We start from the raw sequence: 21,157 nt of genomic DNA, 5'->3' as shown, positions 1-21,157 counted from the left end.
AGGGAATGTGTATATGAGACTGCTGTAACATGCACTAAGCATAACTATATACCACATATGGTGTGTATATGAAAAACATGGCTATGTCACTGCCCTCAGGTCAAAAGTCACTCAAATCATAGTCAGGCAGAAAAACGAGAGTTCTTGTTTCCTCGGGGAGAAATTATTACACGGACCGGAAACTCGGCATTGACTCCTCCCAGTACACCCGGAAGTGAGCAGTGAAGCTTCCTGTGCCCTGTTCATTGTGCGGTGAACGTGGGTGTACCCAGCAGAGCAGCTATAGAAGTAAGTATGGGGGGAAATAACCTGTGCTCGGCCCTGTCCTGCACTGTACTCCTTCACTGCTAGGGCATGCTGGGGGTTGTAGTCCTACAAAAGCCTGCACATTTTCTGGCTGTTGTGTGCCATCACTAAGGTATTTAGTGAGACTGTTTGCACTTGTCTGTACATAATGCTCATTTTCTAGATCTGTGCTTGCTGCCAGAGAATGGAAAATCTATATGAGGCCGATATATCTCACAGCTGAGTGTTTGCTGCAGTTGAATCCAGTCCATCAGGCTGGAGGAGGCGACATGTTCACCTGCACTGATACATTGTAGCAAACCATCATAGATGTGTGTTTATTGTAGACTTGATACAATTGTAGCAAACTCTCAGCTGTGAGATGTATCGGCGCCAGTTTTCAGCCTGAAAAAAGGGAAGGAAAAGGTTTCCGTTCACTGACAGCAAGCAGGATATCGAAATTGGTGTGAAATCGATGGAAAGTGTCTTTAAAGGGATAAGAGTGTAGGATCCCTTTAAGAATGATTCCTCTGTCCCCTGCAGGGCTGATGTCTTTCCGTCGGGAGCAGCGGGCGCTGCGGTACGTGGAGCGCGGGGACGTCGTCCGGCTGAAGTCTTACATCAGGAAACATCGCCACCTGCAGCTGGATACGGTGTTACCGGGAGGAAGGAGCCTTCTCCATGCCGCCTGCTCGCTGCGTGACGATGCCTGCGCTCTGCTGCTGCTCCGGAAAGGAGCGGACCCCATGGTGTGTGACGGAGCCGGGAACAATGCTCTGCACCTGGCCGCTCGGGAAGTGGAGAAAGGGGGATGGGAAGGTGAGGAGGGGCGATAGTGATTCCGGGCGGAGTAGTAGTACATGTGTCCCCTCTATAAACACAGAGGTGGCCGATACCGTTATGTGTCCCCTGCAGCCGCCACCAGGGGGAGCTCAGAGCCCTCTGCTCATTCGCTGCTGTCTGCAGGGAGCTCCCCCTAGTGGTGACAGCAGGTGGTGATAGCGATATCATATTTACCCATATGTCTACATCTTTTCATCCTGTGAGTTTCTTTCCTGTTTCAGTCTACACAGACTTGGTTGTGCCAATCCTGAAGCGCAGCCCTCAGTGCATCGATGTGGCGAATCATCAGGGGACAACACCGCGGGACATCCTGAGACGAGCAGAAGACCTCATGGTATGTATGATCCAGAGCGTGCATGGTCAGGGAGTCTTAGAACAGGACGCCATAACTCAGATCATCTCCGAGGATGGATGAATGTGAGGTGCGGAGCTCTTCCTTCTGGTAGTGACGTCACTGCACAGGTGGAATCTGCTGCGCAGCTCTGCTGTTAGTCCTGGCAGGCAGCCATGGTGATTGGAAATCACTGCTAAATCTCAGTGTAGGCAGTGAGTATGACGGGCACGAAATACAGATTTATGGCGGGCACCCTTCTAGAACTATAGATGTATGGCGAGCACGCTTCTAGAAGTGCAGATGTATGGCGAGCACGAACTACAGATGTATGGTTGGCACACTTCTAGAAGTGCAGATGTATGGCGGGCATGCTTCTAGAAGTGCAGATGTATGGCGGGCATGCTTCTAGAAGTGCAGATGTATGGATGACACGCTTCTAGAAGTGCAGATGTATGGCGGGCATGCTTCTAGAAGTGCAGATGTATGGAGGACACGCTTCTAGAAGTGCAGATGTATGGCGGGCATGCTTCTAGAAGTGCAGATGTATGGCGGGCATGCTTCTAGAAGTGCAGATGTATGGATGACACGCTTCTAGAAGTGCAGATGTATGGCGGGCATGCTTCTAGAAGTGCAGATGTATGGAGGACACGCTTCTAGAAGTGCAGATGTATGGCGAGCACGAACTACAGATGTATGGCAAGCACACTTCTAGAAGTGCAGATGTATGGCGGGCATGCTTCTAGAAGTGCAGATGTATGGAGGACATGCTTCTAGAAGTGCAGATGTATGGAGGACACGCTTCTAGAAGTGCAGATGTATGGCGGGCACGCTTCTAGAAGTGCAGATGTATGGCGAGCACGAACTACAGATGTATGGTTGGCACACTTCTAGAAGTGCAGATGTATGGCGGGCATGCTTCTAGAAGTGCAGATGTATGGAGGGCACGCTCCTAGAAGTGCAGATGTATGGCAGGCACACTTCTAGAGGTGCAGATGTATGGCGGGCATGCTTCCAGAAGTGCAGATGTATGGCGGGCATGCTTCTAGAAGTGCAGATATATAGCCGCCACACTTCTAGAAGTGCAGATGTATGGAGGGCACGCTCCTAGAAGTGCAGGTGTATGGCATGCACCCTTCTAGAACTGCAGATGTATGGCGGGCACCCTTCTAGAACTGCAGATGTATGGCGGGCACCCTTCTAGAACTACAGATGTATGGCGGGCACGCTTCTAGAACTACAGATGTATGGAGGACACGCTTCTAGAACTACAGATGTATGGAGGACACGCTTCTAGAACTACAGATGCATGGCGGGCACGCTTCTAGAACTACAGATGCATGGCGGGCACGCTTCTAGAACTACAGATGCATCGCGGGCACGCTTCTAGAACTACAGATGTATGGAGGACACGCTTCTAGAACTACAGATGTATGGAGGACATGCTTCTAGAACTACAGATGTATGGAGGACACGCTTCTAGAACTACAGATGTATGGCGGGCACGCTTGTAGAGCTACAGATGTATGGCGGGCACGCTTCTAGAAGTATAGATGTAAGGAGGACACACTTCTAGAACTACAGTTGTTTGATCGCTGGGAACTTGTAGGCTAAAAACTCTTCAGTTATCCTGTGTCCTCTTCACATACTTGCTTCCCCTTGCTCCTCCAGGCCTCTTTCCTCCTGGGTAAGGAGGAGGTCTAGTCTGGGGTTATTATTTGGGGGTCGCTCTCAGGTTTCTGTTTGTGGTGGCGTCTGGTTAGTTTTTAGTTATGGGATCTGGTCTGGAGTCTGTGTTTAGAGGGGGGTGGTTTTTTATCTGTATTTAGATGGTCTGGGGGGTCTCTGCTTGTTTAGAGGAGCCTATTCTGGGGTCTGTATTAATTTAGGGTTGTTTTTTATTTAGGTCAGTGTTTCTCAACTCCTGTCCTCAAGGCCCACCAACAGGTCTTGTTTTCAGGATTTCCTTAGTATTGCGCAGGTGGTAATTCCACCACAGGTGCAATGTGAATGGAAATCCTGAAAACGTGACTGTTGGTGGGCCTTGAGGACAGGAGTTGAGAAACACTGATTTAGGGGGTCTGGTTTGAAGTTAGGATTTAGAGAGGGGTTCTGTATTGAAAGGGGACTTAGTCTAAGGTCTGTATTCAGGGTCTGTTCTAGGGTCTTTGTTGTTTAGGGGTTGGGATTAGGGATGAGCGGACCAATCAATGGGGACCCAAATGTTCGAGCTCCTTCACTCTCTTTCTCCCGAACTGTGAAACAGACTTCCATGAGATATTCATAGTTCAGCACTGGACACCGGGTCTCTACAGTTCGGGTTCGCTCATCTCTCGTTAGGATTTGTTCTTATTGACGGGTTTTGGTCTGGAGTCTGGATTTACTGGTTTTGGCTTAGGGTCTGTGCCTAGGGGAAATGATCTGTATTTGTCGGGGGCTTTAGAGTGGGGTCTGTATTCATATTTATTTATTGAAGCACAATTTGCAATCCGCATTATTCTTTGTCGCCGTCCTTCATACACGTATTCCTGCAGCGGCTGCTCGTAGAGATTGATGGGCGCAGACTAGTTGTCTCTGTATCACTGATTTTTTTACACTTCTGTCACCGCATTATAAACAAATAATGATCCCATGAAATACCTAGACTACGACGTCTCTGCATGTCTCTAGTCACTTTCTGCTGCTTATCAGGAGCTTGTAGGACCCAGTACAGACTGACAGGTAAACAACCTGTGTGTATGTTTCTGCTCATGGAAACGTTTTGCTTCTTTCTACAGGAGCGGACCCCCAGGCCAAAAGCTTATCCTGATTCCGCCTCGGACCCCTCATCATCACAGTCTTCAGAGTGGAGAGAGAAACTCTTAGCGGAGAGCATGGATGAATATCAGGAATTGTACGGACAGTATGAGGGTAAGGGCCGTACGTTTAAAGGGGGAGTTCAGCAAAAGGCCACCCTCCAATATTCGCACCCATGTGATGCTGCTTTCCGCCATTCTTAGATAAAAGCGTTTTGTATTCTGTTTTCAGAGGATTATCCGGAAGACGTCCCCGAGGTGGAGACATTCGAGTCCTGGGCTGATCGAATCTACAGAGAATACCAAGCAAGGAAGATCCAGTCCGAGCCTCCAGGAGCAGCAGGCAAAAGAGTCTCCGTGCAGATGTCGTCCAGCGCAGCGGAAGAGAAGACGTATGTACTGAGGAAGCTACAGAAGGAGAAGGAGCTGCGGGAGGTGCAGAGCGAGCGCTATCGGAGGAGGTGTCAGGACGTGTTTGGGGGAGCTGGCTCATCCGCCACGACGAGCGAGCAACGTGGGACGGTCACAGAAGACGGACCTGGTCCAACCAATACAAAGACTGGGCTTGGTACATTGGGGTACAGCGATATCCCCTGGCCCCTGCCCGGAGGCAGCGCAGAGCAGATGGCACAGATCATTGCTGCCGCTGGTGACTCGTCCGATGCCGGCTCATATAAGCGCTACCTGCGGGCGCAGAGGGTGACGTGGCATCCGGACCGCTTCATGCAGAGATGTGGCTCTCGTCTGCTTGCCAAGGACAGAGATCGGGTGCTGAAAACCGTAACTGCGTTATCCCAGGAGCTGAACAGACTGGCGGAGCTGACAAAGTGATCGTGAGGTGCTCCGTATACCGCCACCACAGTGCACCGATGTATATGTATTTTCAATGGCTAGGATTATTCAGCAAAACTTGTGAATTATATATTGGTCTCCCTTTTTTTTACCTTTTCGTTTGAGCTTAGCCTGCTACGTTTATGTGGGCGAGACCCCCCCCATACTACCAGCAGATTCACCAATGGAAGAGCGCCATCATGTGGATATGTGTAACTTACCAAATGTGAGGATCTCGGTAAGAATCATTGGCATTTTACAACTTTGACCATATCTGATGTATAATAAAAGGTCCAGGCTCGAACTTCCCCTAATAACTTGAGTTAAAAAAAAATAACTGGTTTGTATCACCAGTTTTTGTTAACTTTTTTATTGACGGAGTAGTATGAATATTTTTTTGTGTGTGGTGAGCTGTTGCTTTTACTGATAGCGTTTTGAGTTGGATTGATGTTTTGGTCGATTTTTTATTGCATTTTTTTCTAGGTAGAATGATTGAAATCCGGCCATTCTGACGTGTCTATTTCTTTCTTTACTCCTTTTACCATAATTATTTTCTGATTGGGAAAAAAGGAGGGTTATTTAAACTTTTTATGTTTTTAAAACATTTTTTAAATTATATTTTACATACCGTATATACTCGAGTATAAGCCGACCCGAGTATAAGCCGACCCCCCTAATTTTGCCACAAAAAACTGGGAAAACTTATTGACTCGAGTATAAGCCTAGGGTGGAAAATACAGCAGCTACCGTTGAATTTCAAAAATAAAAATAGATGCTCCATACCGTTCATTATTGCCCCAAAGGAGGTTCCATATAAAGCTGTGCCATATATAATGCTCCATACCGTTGATTATTGCCCCATAGATGCTCCATATATAGCTGTGCCATATAGAATGCTCTGCACCGTTCATTATGGCCCCATAGATGCTCCTTATAAAGCTGTGCCATATATAATGCTCTGCACCGTTCATTATGGCCCCATAGATGCTCCATATAAAGCAGTGCCATATATGCTCTGCACTGTTCATTATGGCCCCATAGATGTGCCATATAAATCTGTGCCATATATAATGCTCTGCACCGTTGCCCCATAGATGTGCCATATAAATCTGTGCCATATATAATGCTCTGCACCGTTGCCCCATAGATACTCCACATAAATCTGTGCCATATATAACGCTGCTGCTGCAATAAAAAAAAAAAAAACACATACTCACCTCTCTTGCTTGCAGCTCCTCAGCGCCCCGTCCCGGCGTCTCTCCGCACTGACTGATCAGGCAGAGGGCGGCGCGCACACTATATGCGTCATCGCGCCCTCTGACCTGAACAGTCAGAACAAGAGGACGTGAAGACAGAGCGGCGCCCGGCGGGTGGAACATGGACAGGTGAATATAAAATACTCACCTAGTCCCGGTGATCCTGACGCTCCCCCTGCCTGTCACACTGTCTTCGGGTGCCGCAGCTCTTCCTCTGTCAGCGGTCACCGGCACCGCTGATTAGAGAAATTAATTTGCGGCTCCACCCCTATGGGAGTGGAGTCCATAATCATTTCTCTAATGAGCGGTCCCACGTGACCGCTGAACAGGGGAAGAGCTGCGGCACCCAAAGACAGTGTGACAGGCAGGGGGAGCGCCAGGAGCGCCGGGACTAGGTGAGTATGCCTCAGCGCCCTCTCCCCCTCACCCGCCGACCCCACCGCCGACCGTGACTCGAGTATAAGCCGAGAGGGGCACTTTCAGCCCAAAAATTTGGGCTGAAAATCTCGGCTTATACTCGAGTATATACGGTATTTTTTTTTAGTACCTTTAGGAAATTTAAACCTGAAATCAAGCCTTGCAGTATATAGTAAAACTAACAATCTTTTATAAAGCCCATCCATAGACTGGATTTCACCAAGATGCTGGCAATGGAAACCTTAGTAATCCATCAGCATACTGTGATTGCGTTGAAAGGGGGAAGCGATGGGTGCCTGAACCACCCCTCCACCCAATGCTACTGTAAGTCTCTGACAATAGTATTTAAGTGGTTAAACCCCCAGCAATCGGATCTAGCTCTAATCGCTAATGTTAATGGCAAGTTCCAGCTGTATAACATATCTGGCACCCACACTGTATGGACCTGGCTCAGCTCTTGAGACTGTTCCATACAGCCATACACATCATGTACATCACATACTGGAATGGTGTTAAGTGCATTTTATGAATGATAATTTTACATTGATGCAATGTCCTTATCTGATTCCTACCGATAGGTACAATGAAGACGCAGCAGCTGCATCGGTTTCTGGCCGCTGTTCCTTTGTCCTTGGTAGATTCCAAGGAATATTTGACCAATCAAAATAAAAATAGAATATCAGTGAAAATCCCAGAAAATATAAACCTTGACCTCCTGACAAATTTTAGACCAGTAAGTTCTGATATTGTTTTTGCTGTTACACCATTTTGGGCTCCAGCGTTCCAGAATTTGGCAACCCCCTCCAATGTCCATATAGGAAACCTCTTTCTTCCTTACATACAGAGCGTCTCTTATTACTCAGTCTATGCCGGGGGATTTTGAAACAAGACTATGAGGGGTTATCAAAAACAATTTTGAGTTGGGCAGCGCCCATGAGAAATTGAGGCTAGGGGCTCCAAAGTCACCTCTCAATGGGATTGTCATCAGCTCCAGACTTAGGGGAGAGTTTGTACCTTTTTATGCTTTTATTTTTAGAATGTGACATCCCGTTCTTATTCCTGCGGTCGGTATCACAGTGTCATGTAACCTTCATGTGAAGAAAGGTGATAGCTCAAGACCTCAACAGAAAAAGGGAAAAAAAAATACATAAATCTATGAAGAATTGTTATGTATTTGTAGTCACTCGATTGTTTTTATCCCAGGAGTTAAAGCTCGGAGACTAAATAGTACATGATAAGAAAAAACATGAAATGCATAATTAAGCTGGGAGCTGCTCTTTGCTGTGTTTCTGAATGGAGGACTTTCGACTATTATGACAATTTTCCTTAAAGGGTTTATCTGGGGAATATTGTCCCCCCCCAGCCTAAAAATAGCAGCCCGCAGCCGCCCACAAAAGGCACATCTATTAGATGCACCAATTCTGGTGCTTTGCCCGGCACTTGCCCTGTAGCGGTGGCAAGTGGGGTTGATGCACACCTTTGTATTGTCATGTGACATCATGCCCATGGCTTAGGCTTCTTTCACACTTTCGTCGCTCGGGGTGCGTCATAATGCAGTGAAGTGACGTATCGACTGATGTTGTGAAAATAGTGTAAAACATGTGCAACGCATCCAGTGTTATGACGGATGCGTCAAAGGAGTTCCTGCCTGTATTTTCAGGTATAAAAAAATCCTTCCGGGCATGCTCATTATTCCTGTGGATTCCTGTGTTTGACGGTCAGCGACGGATCCTGCGTCCATAGGCTTCCATTATAGCCAACGACGGACAGCGCTGGACCCGTCGCTGAGCGTTTTTCCGACATGCAGAAAAAACGTTCCTCTGAATGTTTGCTCTGCACGACGGACTGCTATTTTCCGACGGATCCACTGCACGACAGATGAAACGGATGGCCATCCATCACAATCTGTCGCTAATACAAGTCTATGAGAAAAAACAGGATCCTGCAGAAAAATTTGCAGGATCCTGTTTTTTCAAAACTCGACGGATTTCGACGGGAGGAAAAAGACGGAAGTGTGAAAGAGGCCTTAGGCTACTTTCACACTTGCGTTTTTAGCAATCCGTCGCAAACCTTCGTTTTGGGCAAAAAACGGATCCTGCAAATGTGCCCGCAGGATGCGTTTTTTGCCCATAGACTTGTATTAGCGACGGATGTCCACACTTGGCGTCCATCGTGCGACGGATTTGTCGTGTTTTGGCAGGCCGTCGTCACAAAAAAACGTTCAATGTAACGTTTTTTTGTCCGTCGCGTCCGCCATTTTCTACCGCACATGCACGGCTGAAACTCCACCCCCTCCTCCCCGGACTTCAGAATGGGCAGCGGATGCATTGAAAAACTGCATCCGCTGCCCACGTCGTGCACAAATTTCACAACGTGCGTCGGTACATCGGCCCGACGCATAGCGACGGACCCGTACCGACGCAAGTGTGAAAGTAGCCTAAGTAATGGATAAGGCACCTATCCATTAATATTTTAGATAAACTTGGCACACACGTGATGAGATGCTTGTGAGAATTTTAATTTTAAGGAGAGTACATACACTGGACGTTTCGGTCATAGACCTTCATCAATGTACCTCTCTTAGAGATTTGCTTGTTTAATGGATTTTAGGAGATTTTAACCCCTTTTGAGTGTCAGGATCAGCTCAGAATGCGAGCCATATATGGCGCCAGAGGAGTATGATCCGGACGCGGCATCCACCGCTCGTCCTGAGTGACACTCAGGACGAGCGGTGGATGCCGCGTCCGGATCATACTCCTCTGGCGCCATATATGGCTCGCATTCTGAGCTGATCCTGACACTCAAAAGGGGTTAAAATCTCCTAAAATCCATTAAACAAGCAAATCTCTAAGAGAGGTACATTGATGAAGGTCTATGACCGAAACGTCCAGTGTATGTACTCTCCTTAAAATTAAAATTCTCACAAGCATCTCATCACGTGTGTGCCAAGTTTATCTAAAAACGTATACGGTTTGGGCACCTACTTGTGCACCACCATCAATAGTAGTGCCTACGGCTATCTTTCACCTATCCATTAATAATCCTATATTTGTATGGTAAATAAACACACAGCCAGAATAAAGTCCTTTATTAGAAATAAAACAAGACACAGTTTTCCATTTTTATTTAAAAATAACACAGTTATACTCACCTAATGCCTAATTGCACTGAATCCCTCGTCTCCTGTAAGAAAACAAAAATAAAAAAAACAACAATAGCCCACATCTGTACGACTTTCTGTCCCACGCTGTAATTCATGTGTGGGGATTAACAGTTTTCAACCTGGATGGTGCCAAGATGTGATAGTCCAGGCTGAGAAGCACTGATGAATGAGCTGCTGTGAGCGCAGCATCAGTGAGCAGCGGTGACCTCATCAAGGTTACTGCTGGTCACTGAGGCTGCGTTCCCAGCTGGGCTGAACGGCAGTGACTTCCCTCCGGTGAGATCACCACTAGCACTGTGTAGAGGTGAGTTCACTGCAGTGAAATTCTCTCGGTGAACTGTGGTGAACTCACCTCTGCACCTTGAGACTTTTTCTCAACGTGCTAGCGGTGATCTCACCGGAGGGAAGTCACCACAGTTCATTGGCCCGGCTGGGAACACCGCTTCAGTGACCGGTGGGTGACCTTGATGATCCAGAAATTCATCATGATTGAAATCTCAAACTAGAAATGATAATTTTGACTAAATATATTTCTTGGGGAACTTAGCTTTACATCCAAGGAATATAACAAAGTTCTAAATATTTCTGCTGGTTTCTGGAACCCCTTTGGAATTCTAGGATGCCCAATCTACTCTTGATAGGATAGAGTTGGGTAGATTTTGAACAATTATGCGATCATTGACACTAGAAGGCTTTCTTACGGGCCAGATCTTGACCTTAAGTGCTCATTCCCACTTGCAATAAAATCAGACAAATGCAATCCGAAAAAGTCGTAAGTATGGTTAAATTAAGACTTATTAAAGGAGTCTTTGTCATTCTTTCAATTAACCCCTTCACCCCCAAGGGTGGTTTGCACGTTATGGACCGGGCCAATTTTTACAATTCTGACCACTGTCCCTTTATGAGGTTATAACTCTGGAACGCTTCAACGGATCCTGGTGATTCTGACATTGTTTTCTCGTGACATATTGTACTTCATGATAGTGGTAAAATTTCTTTGATATTACCTGCGTTTATTTGTGAAAAAAATGGAAATTTGGTGAAAATTTTGAAAATTTCGCAATTTTCCAAATTTGAATTTTTATGCAATTAAATCACAGTGATATGTCACACAAAATACTTAATAAGTAACATTTCCCACATGTCTACTTTACATCAGCACCATTTTGGAACCAAAATTTTTTTTTGTTAGGGAGTTATAAGGGTTAAAAGTTGACCAGCAATTTCTAATTTTTACAACACCATTTTTTTTTAGGGACCACATCTCATTTGAAGTCATTTTGAGGGGTCTATATGATAGAAAATACCCAAGTGTGACACCATTCTAAAAACTGCACCCCTCAAGGTGCTCAAAACCACATTCAAAAAGTTTATTAACCCTTCAGGTGTTTCACAGGAATTTTTGGAATGTTTAAATAAAAATGAACATTTAACTTTTTTTCACACAAAATTTACTTCAGCTCCAATTTGTTTTATTTTACCAAGGGTAACAGGAGAAAATGGACCCCAAAAGATGTTCTACAATTTGTCCTGAGTACGCCGATACCCCATATGTAGGGGTAAACCACTGTTTGGGCGCATGACAGAGCTCGAAAGCGAAGGAGCGCCGTTTGACTTTTCACTGCAAAATTGACAGGAATTGACATGGGACGCCATGTTGCGTTTGGAGAGCCCCTGATGTGCCTAAACATTGAAACCCCCCACAAGTGACACCATTTTGGAAAGTAGACCCCCTAAGGAACTTATCTAGATGTGTGGTGAGCACTTTGACCCACCAAGTGCTTCACAGAAGTTTATAATGCAGAACCGTAAAAATAAAAAATCATATTTTTTCACAAAAATGAACTTTTCGCCCCCAATTTTTTATTTTCCAAAGGGTAAGAGAAGAAATTGGACCCCAAAAGTTGTTGTACAATTTGTCCTGAGTACACTGATACCCCATATGTGGGGGTAAACCACTGTTTGGGCGCATGGGAGAGTTCGGAAGGGAAGGAGCGCCGTTTGACTTTTCACTGCAAAATTGACAGGAATTGAGATGGGACGCCATGTTGCGTTTGGAGAGCCACTGATGTGCCTAAACATTGAAACCCCCCCACAAGTGACACCATTTTGGAAAGTAGACCCCCTAAGGAACTTATCTAGAGGTGTGGTGAGCACTTTGACCCACCAAGTGCTTCACAGAAGTTTATAATGCAGAGCCGTAAAAATAAAACAAAAATTTTTTCCCACAAAAATTATTTTTTAGCCCCCAGTTTTGTATTTTCCCGAGGGTAACAGGAGAAATTGGACCCCAAAAGTTGTTGTCCAATTTGTCCTGAGTACGCTGATACCCCATATGTGGGGGGGAACCACCGTTTGGGTGCATGGGAGGGCTCGGAAGGGATGGAGCGCCATTTGGAATGCAGACTTAGATGGAATGGTCTGCAGGCGTCACATTGCGTTTGCAGAGCCCCTAATGTACCTAAACAGTAAAACCCCCCCACAAGTGACACCATTTTGGAAAGTAGACCCCCTAAGGAACTCATCTAGATGTGTTGTGAGAGCTTTGAACCCCCAAGTGTTTCACTACAGTTTATAACGGAGAGCCGTGCAAATAAAAAATATTTTTTTTCCACAAAAATTATTTTTTAGCCCCCAGTTTTGTATTTTTCCAAGGTTAACAGGAGAAATTGGACCCTATATATTGTTGTCCAATTTGTCCTGAGTACGATGATACCTGATATCTGGGGGGAACCACCGTTTGAGCGCATGGCAGAGCTCGGAAGGGAAGGATCATCATTTGCAATGCAGACTTAGATGGATTGGTCTGCAGGCGTCACATTGCATTTGCAGAGCCCCTAATGTACCTAAACAGTAGAAACCCCCCACAAGTGACCCAATATTGGAAACTAGACCCCCCAAGGAACTTATCTAGTTGTGTTGTGAGAACTTTGAACCCCCAAGTGTTTCACTACAGTTTATAAGGCAGAGCCGTGAAGATAAAAAAAATAAAAATTTTCCCCAAAAAATTATTTTTTAGCCCCCAGTTTTGTATTTTCCCAATGGTAACAGGAGAAATTGGACCCCAAACGTTGTTGTCCAATTTCTCTTGAGTACACTGATACCCCATATGTGGGGGGAACCACCATTTGGGCGCATGGGAGGGCTCGGAAGGGAAGGAGCGCCATTTGGAATGCAGACTTAGATGGAATGGTCTGCAGGCGTCCCATTGCGTTTGCAGAGGCCCTAATGTACCTAAACAGTAACACCCCCCCACAAGTGACACCATTTTGGAAAGTAGACCCCCTAAGGAACTCATCTAGATGTGTTGTGAGAGCTTTGAACCCCCAAGTGTTTCACTACAGTTTATAACGCAGAGCCATGCAAATAAAAAAAAAAAATTTTTCCACACAAATTATTTTTTATCCCCCAGTTTTGTATTTTCCCAAGGGTAACAGGAGAAATTGGACCCCAAAAGTTGTTCTCCAATGTGTTCCGAGTACGCTGATACCCCATATGTTGGGGTAAACCCCTGTTTGGGCGCACGGGAGAGCTTGGAAGGGAAGAAGCACTGATTTACTTTTTCAACGCAGAATTGGCTGGAATTGAAATCGGACGCCATGTCACATTTGGAGAGCCCCTGATGTGCCTAAACAGTGGAAACCCCCAATTATAACTGAAACCCTAATCCAAACACACCCCTTACCCTAACCCCAACGGTAACCCTAACCACACCCCTAACCCAGACACACCCCTAACACTAATCCCAACCCTATTCCCAACCGTAAATGTAAATCAAACCCTAACCCTAACTTTAGCCCCAACCCTAGCCCTAACCCTAATGGGAAAATGGAAATAAATACATTTTTTAAATTTTTTTAATTTTTCCCTAACTAAGGGGGTGATGAAGGGGGGTTTGATTTACTTTTATAGCGGGTTATTTAGCGGATTTTTATGATTGGCAGCCGTCACACACTGAAAGACGCTTTTTATTGCAAAAAATATTTTTTGCGTTACCACATTTTGAGAGCTATAATTTTTCCATATTTGAGTCCACAGAGTCATGTGAGGTCTTGTTTTTTGTGGGACGATTTGACTTTTTTATTGGTAACATGTTCGGGCACGGGAGATTTTTTTGATCGCTTTTTATTCCGATTTTTGTGAGGCAGAATGACCAAAAACCAGCTATTCATGAATTTCTTTTGGGGGAGGCGTTTATACCGTTCCGCGTTTGGTAAAATTGATAAAGCAGTTTTTTTCTTCGGGTCAGTACGATTACAGCGATACCTCATTTATATAATTTTTTTTATGTTTTGGCGCTTTTATACGATAAAAGCTAATTTATAGAAAAAATAATTATTTTGGCATCGCTTTATTCTGAGGACTATAACTTTTTTATTTTTTTGCTGATGATGCTATATGGTGGCTCTTTTTTTGCGGGACAAGATGACGTTTTCAGCGGTACCATGGTTATTTATATCCGTCTTTTTGATCGCGTGTTATTCCACTTTTTGTTTGGCGGTATGAGAATAAAGCGTTGTTTTTTGCCTCGTTTTTTTTTTTTTTTTTTTACGGTGTTCACTGAAGGGGTTAACTAGTGATATAGTTTTATAGGTGGGATCGTTACGGACGCGGCGATACTAAATATGTGTACTTTTATTGTTTGATTTTTTTTTATTTAGATAAAGAAATGTATTTATGGGAATAATTTTTTTATTTTATTTATTTATTTAGGAATTTTTTTTTTATTTTTTTTTTACACATGTGGACATTTTTTTTTTTACTTTGTCCCAGGGGGGGACATTACAGATCGGTGATCTGACAGTGTGCACAGCACTCTGTCAGATCGGCGATCTCACTTAGAGTGCAGCAAGCTTACCAGCGCCTGCTCTGAGCAGGCACTCGGTAAGCCACCTCCCTCCCTGCAGGACCCGGATGCCGCGGCCATCTTGGATCCGGGACCTGCGGCGAGGAGGGAGGTAGGAGACCCTCGGAGCAACGCAATCACATCTCCCTGCGCGATGCTTCCCTATACCGCCGGTACACCGCGATCATGTTTGATCGCGGTGTGCCGGGGGTTAATGTGCCGGGGGCGGTCCGTGACCGCTCCTGGCACATAGTGCTGGATGTCAGCTGCGATATGCAGCTGACACCCGGCCGCGATCGGCCGCGCTCCCCCCGTGAGCGCGGCCGATCGCGTATGATGTACCATTCAGTCCTTGGGAAGTAGGGCCCACCCCACATGGACGGAATAGTACGTCTAATGACAGAAAGGGGTTAAAGTACTTTATTTAGGGTGGTTTTTTTTATACAATATGACTATGGGGTCAGTAATGGAGGTGTCTTATAGACGCCTCTCCATTGCTAACCTCTGGGCTTGATGTCACCTGACAATACAAAGGTGACATCACTACTCCCCCAACTATCACCCCACTTGACACTGCTACAATGCAAGTGGGAACAAGTGGGAAGAGCGAAGCTAAGTTCCAGAGTTGGCACACCTTAGTGATACGCCTTTTCTGGGGCGGCTGAGAGCTGATGGTTTTTAGCCATGGGGGGGGGGCAGTATCCATGGCCCCTTCTCACCCCACAGCTGTCTGCATAGCCTTTGCTGGTTATTAATTATAGGGTGACCCTACATAATATTTTTTTGGGGTCCCCTATTTTAATTGCCAGTAAAGGCTAAGTATACAGCTGTGAGCTGATATTAATAGCCTGGGAAGCTCCATGGGTATTACCCCTTCCCAGGCTATAAACATCTGCCCCCGGCCATCTGCTTTCCCTCTGCTGGCTAAGAAAATTACTCAGGAGCCCAGAAAGATAATCTTTTAATAATTAAATACATGTTCAATAAGCTGCACACACTGTACTAATTGTATTTGTCACTGACATCTATATATCCTATGTGTCTCTACTGTATGTAATCCATCTCTTCTTTCCTGTCGGCTCCTGCTGTGATTTTACAGAACACGGCAGATGAGTTGCCGACTTTTCTTCTATCTATCTATCTATCTATCTATCTATCTATCTATCTATTTATCTATCTATCAAAAATGGAACAGCACAACACTATAATTGTGGGTGCACAAGCCCTCTCTGCAGTTCATCCAATACTTTCCCAACTTTGTAACAAGAAAAAGGAAGGCAGCACATTTACTTAAGGTGAATAAGTAGCTTTATTCAGACCCACATGGCATGGCGACATTTCGGCTCACACTGAGCCTTTCTTAAGCAGTGAATTAATGATACAGGTGAGTATATATAGGTACAATTCACAATCTTCAATTAATAACAATCTCTATAAATATTACACAAAATTACATAACCGTACATAATTCAATCCATAGTGCAATAATGCTGTCTCTCATATATCTTTTAAAAGTGCAAGTGCTTTAAGGTGCTATGTATATACAGTGGGTACGGAAAGTATTCAGACACCTTTAGATTTTTCACTCTTTGTTTCATTGCAGATGTGCTAAAATCAAAAAAGTTCATTTTGTTCTCATTAATGTACACTCTGCAACCCATCTTGACTGAAAAAAAACAAATGTAGAAATTTTTGCAAATTTATTAAAAAAGAAAAACTGAAATATCACATGGTCATAAGTGAACGTTGGTGGACAGCCATTTTCAAGTCTCCAGAGATGCTCAATTGGGTTTAGGTCAGGGCTGTGGCAGGGCCAGTGAAAAATGGTCATAGAGTTGTTCTGAAGCCACTCCTTTGTTATTTTAGTTGTGTGCTTAGGGTCATTGTCTTGTTGGAAGGAGAACCTTCAGCTAAGTCTGAGGTCCAGAGCACTCTGGAAGAGGTTTTCATCCAGGATCTCTCTGTACTTGGCCGCATTCATGTTTCCTTCAATGACATCCAGTCGTCCTGTCCCTGCAGCTGAAAATCACCCCCAAAGCATGATGCTGCCACCATGTTTCACTGTTGGGATTATATTGGGCAGGTGATGAGCAGTGCCTGGTTTTCTCCACACATACCGCTTAGAATTATCATAAACAAAGCTTATCTTTGTCTTATCAGACCAGATAATCTTATTTATCATAGTCTGGGAGTCCTTCATATGTTTTTCAGCAAACTCTCTGCGGGCTTTCATATGTCTTGCACTGAGGAGAGGCTTCCGTTGGGCCACTCTGCCATAAAAGCCCGACTGGTGGAGGGCTGCAGTGATAGTTGACTTTGTGGAACTTTCTCCCATCTCCCTACTGCATCTCTGGAGCTCAGCCTCGGTGATCTTGGGGTTCTTCTTTACCTCTCTCATCAAGGCTCTTCTCCCATGATTGCTCAGTTTGGCTGGATGGCCAGGTCTAGGAAGACTTCTGGTGGTCCCAAACTTCTTCCATTCAAGGATTATGGAGGCCACTGTGCTCTTAGGAACCTTGAGTACTGCAGAAATTCTGTTGTAACCTTGGCCAGATTTTTGCCTTGCCACAATTCTGTCTCTGAGCTCCTTGGCCAGTTCCTTTGACCTCATGATTCTCATTTGGTCTGACATGCACTGTGAGCTGTGAGGTCTTATATAGACAGGTGTGCGCCTTTCCAAATCAAGTTCTATCAGTTTAATTAAACACAGCTGGACTCCAATGAAGGAGTAGAACCATCTCAAGGAGGATCACAAGGAAATGGACAGCATGTGACTTAAATATGAGTGTCTGAGCAAAGGGTCTGAATACTTATGACCATGCAATATTTCAGTTTTTCTTTTTTATTCAATTTGCAAAACTTTCTACTTTTCGTTTTTTTTCCAGTCAAGATGGGGTGCAGAATGTACATTAATGTGAAAAAAATGAACTTATTTGAATTTGCCAAATGGCTGCAATGAAACAGAGTGAAAAATTTAAAAGGGTCTGAATACTTTCCGTACCCACTGCATGGAGGTGAAACCTGAATACGGTTTATTTGTCAATCCGTTTCAAGGTTTTCAAACTGCTTCATCAGGACCAAACCACACCTTCAAAAAGTAGATATTTCACCTAAATGTCCAAACTCACACAGATGAAATCTCAAAATCAGGATTATTTCAGGGAAATTGTCAGTCATCTGTCTCGTCATCCTGACTGAGTTCGGAAATTTAGCTTCTAAGGAAACTGACATGATGTAGTTTCTACAGGACTATATGGCATGATAGATTAGTTCCTCTCCAGCAAATGACGGTATATTTGTATTTTACAGCAAGCAATCAGGCAACCACTACAAATGGAGCAATTAATAGGCCATGCACTCCTTTAACCATAACCTCGTTTCTCTTGATGCGCCGCTGTTTCTATCACGCTACTTTTGTCTCTGAAGCATCCTGTTTTAAATCTTAATTTTTTTTGGATGGTTATCATTTTTTTAACTTCTTTTTCAGTTTTACTATATTTAATCTGCTAGGTCAGTGTCCACCACTAACCACCAACTCATTTCCATTGTAACTCTGTATACCTGTTTATGCTAAATAAAGATTGACTGCAAAGTGAATAATTCTAAAAATCTAAAAAGGTGAATTATCTGATGATGGAGAAAATTAGAAAAAAAAATCAATTTTCTGGAGAATACGGATTTTTGAAAAAATTCAAGTAGAACTGAATTCCACTCTAATAAATTTGTCCATCTCTAAGGGTCATCCCATTACTTCCAGGACTGTTTATTGTTGGATCTTCTTCAAAACAGCTTGAAACCCCAGACTGCTTAGAAATTTTTGTTTGGGAGACGTCCCGCTGATGCAGTATGACTACCTTATTGTTGTGCTCAGACTTGCGATCGTGTGTGAACTGTGGTATGAAGCTATCCTCCACAACCTAACATTTGCAGAAAGAAATTGTCTCTTTCTCACTCACTTTTTGCTTCTGTTTCAATTAATGATTGTGTTTCAAACTACAAATGAAAATTTACGATCATTATCACCTATTTAGTGGAGATGAGTGAGAACTAAAATGCTCAGGTTCTCGTTGCTCGAACCAAACAATTCCTAATACTAGCATGCTTGTTTCGAGTAACGAGTATAATGGGAGTCAAGGGTAAAGCTTAGCTTTTTCGCGACAGACTCTACAAAGAGGTGAAAATGTTGAAATTGATGGTAAAAGTGCTGAATGTAAGGAGAACAGCATGAGGAAGAGCCTGGGAAGCATCTCTAACTCCCAGATCTGCTGAGAACAATGGGGTCACACTTTTACTCCACTTTAAGGACTAACAATGAAAAATTCCAATTTGATGAGAAATTGGATTATACAGAAAAAAAACAATTAAGAAACATTTTTTCCTGTATAATGACTTGTATATAAGGCAAAATGTAAGCATTTTTTAAATATTTCTTTTAAACTTAAATTGATTTTTTTAAAGGAAATTTACCCTTAATTAATGACGGAATCAAGAACTTCCAAAAATAAGGAACTTAGAGGGACTCAGATACAAGCTGTGTTAGACATAAATGAGGGTCTCATACACATTCTTTTCAAATTGTGATGTATTGGTCTCCTAGACTCATAAAGGCTATGTACTCTTGAGGGTTATATGCCAAGGAAATGTCCTCCAGACCACAGAACAGTCTATGTGTGAGAAATCTAATACCAATAAGGGTATGTGCACAAGTGGAGGACAATTTCGGCACCATTTCTGTATCTCTTAGCAGGAAAAACAGCTTCAAAAGCGCATGTTTTCGGTACGTTTTTGCACCATTTTTGCTGCTTTTTTACCCTGCATTTTTGGTTGATTTGAGCGAAGTCAATGGTGAGTAACGCAAGGCAACAACGCACAGAGAATTGACATGCAGTATATTATTTTCTGACCCAAATCTGCAAGTCAAAAATACTTCACGTGTTCATGACACTTCTCGTTTCTCATTCACTTTGCTGACTTCAGGTTTTGTCTCAAATCTGCGACGCAAAAAACACGCCAAAAACATGTATAACGAGTGCACACAACCTAAAATTTTGAACAAGTTTTTTCAGGCTTATACAGCAACAAAATCTGCTCAAGAATATGTAAAACTTTATGGATGAGCAATATAATACTGATACATTTTTTAACAAGTTTTTTGAGACATATATAGCAACAAAATGTTTTCCAGACCACAGAATAGTCTATGGGTGAGTAATATACTGATGAGTGTATGTGCACACGTGGAGTAAAATTTCGGCACCATTTATGTATCTCTTAGCAGGAAAGACGCAGCTGCAAAAACATGTGTTTTTGATTGATTTGAATTAAGTTAATAGTAAAAAACACAGGGCAAAAACGCACAGATAATTGACATGCCGCAGATTATTTTCAGCACCAAATCTGCAAGTCAAAAATGCTTAACGTGTGCATGACACTTTAGGTTTCTCACTCACTTTGATGGCATCAGGTTTTGTGACAAATCTGAGCTGCAAAATTGTGACAAAAATACATCCAAATCTGCAACATGCGCACACAGCCTAAAATTTTGAACAAATGCTTATATAGTAACAAAATCTACCCAAAATTATGTAAAAGTCTATGGATGAGCAATATAATACCAATAACTTTTTGAACAAGCTTTTTCAGGCTGATATAGTAATGAAATCTACCTAAAATTATGTAAAAGTCTATGGATGAGCAATATAATACCAATATTTTTTTTAACAAGTTTTTTGAGGCTTAGATAGTAATGAATTCTACCCAAAATTATGCATAAGCCTATGGATGAGCAATATAATACCATATATTTTTTAACAGGTTTCTTGAAAGTTATACAGCAACGAAATGTACACCAGATTATGGAATAGTCTATAGGTGAGCAATATAATACCATACATGTTTGAACAAGTTATTTGAGGCTTTTACAACAACGAAATCTACTCAACAATATATAAAAGTCTATGGATGAGCAATATAATACCAATACAATTTGAACAAGTTATTTGAGGTTTATATAGCAATGAACTGTACCCAAGAACATGTAATACCCTATGGATGAGCAATATCATACCAACAAAATTTTAAACAAATTTCTTGAGGGTTATATATCAATGAAATGTACTCCAGACCACAGAAAAGTCTAGCCCTGGAATGCACACTAGAGGGGAAGTTGTAGCAGATTTAGCCTAAGATAGCTCCTGACAACTTTAAATATATATTTTTTTACTAAAAAAAGTCAACTTCTCTGCCCTCAAAACCATAGGCTGCCTAGACTCTAACTCACCACATCATTTGCTCACTGACTGACAAGATGAAAGCCCTGTGCTCGTCGTCCAGCACGATAACACTAGAGTTCATTCATCATGATTTCTCTGGTATCACTCAATCTTCTCT

The 21,157-nt window shown here is 43.4% G+C and overlaps 1 protein-coding gene across 2 annotated transcripts; it reads left to right on the top strand.

Moving 5' to 3' along the window:
- Positions 1 to 140: 140 nt before the first annotated feature.
- On the top strand, positions 141 to 6,274 carry LOC143806018 (NF-kappa-B inhibitor-like protein 1). Of its 2 annotated transcripts, none has more exons than XM_077285906.1 (5): positions 141 to 288; positions 829 to 1,104; positions 1,350 to 1,462; positions 4,237 to 4,369; positions 4,487 to 6,274. In XM_077285906.1, the coding sequence occupies exons 2-5, from the start codon at positions 834 to 836 to the stop codon at positions 5,083 to 5,085; spliced, it is 1,116 nt and encodes a 371-aa protein (XP_077142021.1). In that variant the 5' UTR covers positions 141 to 288; positions 829 to 833; the 3' UTR covers positions 5,086 to 6,274. The 2 variants fall into 2 exon arrangements, with proteins under 2 accessions (XP_077142021.1, XP_077142022.1); XM_077285907.1 differs by having other exon boundaries at positions 279 to 418; positions 4,487 to 5,587.
- Positions 6,275 to 21,157: the final 14,883 nt, after the last annotated feature.

The sequence above is a fragment of the Ranitomeya variabilis genome, chromosome 2 (genome assembly GCF_051348905.1).
Source record: "Ranitomeya variabilis isolate aRanVar5 chromosome 2, aRanVar5.hap1, whole genome shotgun sequence".
NCBI classification, from domain to species: domain Eukaryota; kingdom Metazoa; phylum Chordata; class Amphibia; order Anura; family Dendrobatidae; genus Ranitomeya; species Ranitomeya variabilis.
Note: the sequence above shows the minus strand (reverse complement) of the source record. Positions and strands in the feature narration are given on the sequence as shown.

Coding starts and splice junctions, on each gene's coding strand:
- LOC143806018 (XM_077285906.1), top strand. CDS start 834: ATGTCTTTCCGTCGGGAGCAGCGGGCGCTGCGGTACGTGGAGCGCGGG. Junction 1,105..1,349: donor GGAGAAAGGGGGATGGGAAG/GTGAGGAGGGGC, acceptor TTCCTGTTTCAG/TCTACACAGACTTGGTTGTG. Junction 4,370..4,486: donor ATTGTACGGACAGTATGAGG/GTAAGGGCCGTA, acceptor TTCTGTTTTCAG/AGGATTATCCGGAAGACGTC.